The 3,533-nt window shown below is 45.9% G+C and overlaps 1 protein-coding gene across 1 annotated transcript; it reads left to right on the top strand.

Annotated features, from left to right (window-relative positions):
- Positions 1-342: 342 nt before the first annotated feature.
- LOC139822296 (uncharacterized) lies at positions 343-2,250 on the top strand. The gene has a single exon (XM_071793906.1). The coding sequence runs from the start codon at positions 343-345 to the stop codon at positions 2,248-2,250; it is 1,908 nt and encodes a 635-aa protein (XP_071650007.1).
- The last annotated feature ends 1,283 nt before the right edge of the window (positions 2,251-3,533 follow it).

Below are 3,533 nucleotides of genomic sequence, written 5' to 3'. Positions count from 1 at the left end.
GAGTCGATTCAAGCTTTCTTAACATCAAAATCTTTTCACATTGTCGCAGTCTCGGAAACTTGGCTCCACTCTCATATTTCTGATGATTTGGTGCGAATTGCCGGGTACTATTTGGTGCGTGCTGACAGAGAGGGCAGGGAGGGCGGTGGAGTGGCTTGCTATGTGCACGAGTCGCTTAAGGCGCGTGTTCTTGCGTCGTCGCCTCCCGCTTTCGCGAACGCGCCGGAGTATCTCGTTCTCGAGGTTCGCGATGGCACGCGTGAGCCTCTTTTATTCACCTCGATGTATCGCAGACCGAAGGGGAGAAATTTCGACGGGTATGTTGACGTGCTCACTGGAATCATGCACAATTACAAAAACATTATTATCGCAGGTGACTTAAATTGCAATCTCCTCACCTCTTCTTACGAATCCAATCATCTGAGAGACGTGGCCTCGCAATTGTCTCTTCACATAGTCGAATCGAATTCGACCTTTCACACCGTTTCCTCCGACTCTTGGCTTGACGTCTTCATAGTCGATAGTTTAGATAAGGTGTTATCGTTTCACAAGTCTAGTGCTCCCTTCATCAACGGCCACGATATGATAGAGCTAACTTATGCGCTCGGGGTTTCCTCTTTTAAAAGCCGTACGCTGGTGAGGCGATGTTACAGGGGTTTCGAGGAGAACAATTTCCTGGAGACGCTCATCGCCAGGCTGTCTACGTCTTTCGCACACGACATTAGCCAAATGAACCCCAGCGAGTCAGATGTCGATAGCTTCTTGAGTACCCTTACCAACGATTTCATAGCCAGTCTGGACACGCATGCTCCGGTCCACACTTTCCGTGTGTCTCGTCCCCCTGCACCTTGGCTTACTGCCGCTCTCACAGACAGGATCAGACATCGTAATCGGCTCTACAGCATTGCGCGCAGATCTGGAAGCATTCTTGATTTCCAAATCTACAGACACTTCAGAAACAATCTCACAATCGACTTAAAGAAGGCAAGAGAGCGGTATCACATGGATAGATTATGTTCGGTTTCTGATCCGTCCAAGATGTGGCGGGAGCTTTCCTACCTTGGCCTTATTCAACCATCTCTTCCTTCACTCTTGAACTTCTTTTCGCGCGATGAGCTGAATTCCTACTATGCTTCTATATCGAATCGTCACCCCTCTTGCTCGCAAACTGAGTTCTCTGACATCTTATTATCCTTAACGCCTGAAGAACCGATATTCTCGTTTTCTCAAGTCACGTTCGACAGCCTGCGCTCAGTCATGGGTGCAACTTCTTCTTCCTTCGCCTCGGGTTTTGACCAGTTGCCTCTATCCATCGTTGCCCTCGCTTTGCCCCATATTGGGAATCTCGTGGTCTCTCTATTCAATTGTTGCCTTAATCTTGGCCACTTTTCATCGCTCTGGAAGCGCGCCATAGTGCGCCCACTTTCTAAAATCAAGACACCCTCCTCGCCTTCCGACACGAGACCTATCACGAATTTGTGTGAGCTCTCTAAGTTATTTGAAAAAATCATCCACCGTCAAATCGTGGATTTCATAACTATCAACCACATTCTCGACGATCGACAGTCAGGCTTCCGCAAGGGCTACTCGACCCAGACTGCTCTACTTCGTATATCTCATGACATCAGGAGAGCTGTTGACCTAGGCGAGATCATCATACTGGTCCTCTTCGATTTTAGTAAGGCTTTTGATACCGTTTCACATCCTCTGCTATTGAAAAAACTCAGGAAATTAGGTTTCTCCGATTTAGCCCTTAAGCTGATCTTTTCATATCTCACTGGTCGCACTCAGGCGGTCGTAGATCTCGAGGGCATTTTCTCCGATTGGTTATCCGTCACTTTAGGAGTCCCGCAGGGATCAGTCTTGGGGCCGCTTCTTTTTTCCCTGTTCATTAACGATATAGGGGCATTTCTGCGATTTACTCAGTATATGATATTTGCCGACGACACGCAGATCTACCGCAGATGTCTCTTACGCGAGCTGAACACGGGTCTTCGGCTCGTGGCGCACGACGTCGGAGTCATAGCGGAATTCGCGGCCGCTAATGGATTGACCCTTAATCTCAATAAATCAAAGGTTCTCTTACTGGGAAGCAGGCGCAACGTTGTGCGGATCGATCTCTGTATCAGTTGTCCTTATCCCTGTATCAGTAAATGGAACCTCTATTCCATTTGTTCCCGAGGCGAGGAATCTGGGGGTTATCATGAGATCAGACCTATCGTGGAAAAGTCATGTCTCTTACATCTCTAAGCGTGTGCATTTCACGCTCCACAAGCTGAAATTCCACAAAAACTCGCTATCATTCCAGCTACGTATAAAACTTGTATCCACTCTGATCAGGCCTTTACTGGACTACTGTTCGCTAGTCTTCAACGATGTCACTAACGAACTCAACACAAAATTGCAAAGGCTCATGAATTGTGGAATTCGGTTCATCTTTAATCTGAGACGCGATGAGCATATTACCACCTATCGGCATCGACTGAGATGGCTATCTGTAAGAAACAGACGTCGCTACTTTCTCGGAGTGGAAATGTTCAAAATATCCAATGGAATGTCTCCCAACTACCTTTCCAAGATTTTTACTGAATTCGATCCCTCGACAAGGCGATCCTCACGGTTAGCTTTACCTCAATCATTTCAGATTCCTATCCATAGAACCGAAACTTACCACAACTCCTTTCACCCTGCAGGAATCTATCTCTGAAACACACTTCCTACCGAGGTGGTGTCTGCCACGTCTGTTGCCGCTTTCAAAAATAAGCTCCACGATCACCTCTTTTCACTTGAGCAAAGTACTTCTTCCCCTGCAGAGCTAGTCACCGTGCATGTTGTGTAGCACTGCGGAGGGTTTAAACCGCGAGAGTATTGTCAAGCCGCATGCGCATATTCTGTATCTTGGGCGAATGGTTGTCTACGACATTGACTGATGGGCTTGTGTGCCAATAGGTTTGAGTGTTGAAGATGCAATTAAGTGACGTGAACTGGAGCGCTGGCCTGAGCGGTCGAACTCCTAGTGGGAGCGGGAGACTGTAGTGCGATCGCGTTGCTGGCACGAGCTTGCCTATTCTTGCGCTGATTCTTTTCTATTATCTACGATTGTCAGCGGTGATCGCGCGGACTCGCACCCATTTTTGCTAGCCTTGTACATACTCTTATTCTTTTTGTCTTTTTATATGCTTATGTTGCTTGTATATTACCTTTATATCATTGTATTGTTATCGTTTTGCCTAAAGTTTAAACTAGGGCATAATAAATATCATTCATTCATTCATTCATTCTCTCTCTCTCTCTCTCTCTTTCTCTCTCTCTCTCTCTCTCTCTCTCTCTCTCTCTCTCTCTCTCTCTCTCTCTCTCTCTCTCTCTCTCTCTCTCTCTCTCTCTCTCTAGCAGCGCCAAGTTTTTTGACAAGAAAAATTTATGTATTTTAATAAAATATTTTTATTTTTTGTACGGTTACCTCTGTAATTCTTTGCAATGCGATTAAATCTTTTAAAATACATATATAAACTTTGTATTTAAATACCTTGTAT

Source organism: Temnothorax longispinosus, chromosome 11 (genome assembly GCF_030848805.1).
Source record: "Temnothorax longispinosus isolate EJ_2023e chromosome 11, Tlon_JGU_v1, whole genome shotgun sequence".
NCBI lineage: Eukaryota > Metazoa > Arthropoda > Insecta > Hymenoptera > Formicidae > Temnothorax > Temnothorax longispinosus.
This window is presented reverse-complemented; position numbering and strand designations above follow the sequence as displayed.

Excerpts from the sequence above, each read along its gene's own strand:
- LOC139822296 (XM_071793906.1), top strand. The coding sequence starts at position 343 with ATGCACAATTACAAAAACATTATTATCGCAGGTGACTTAAATTGCAAT.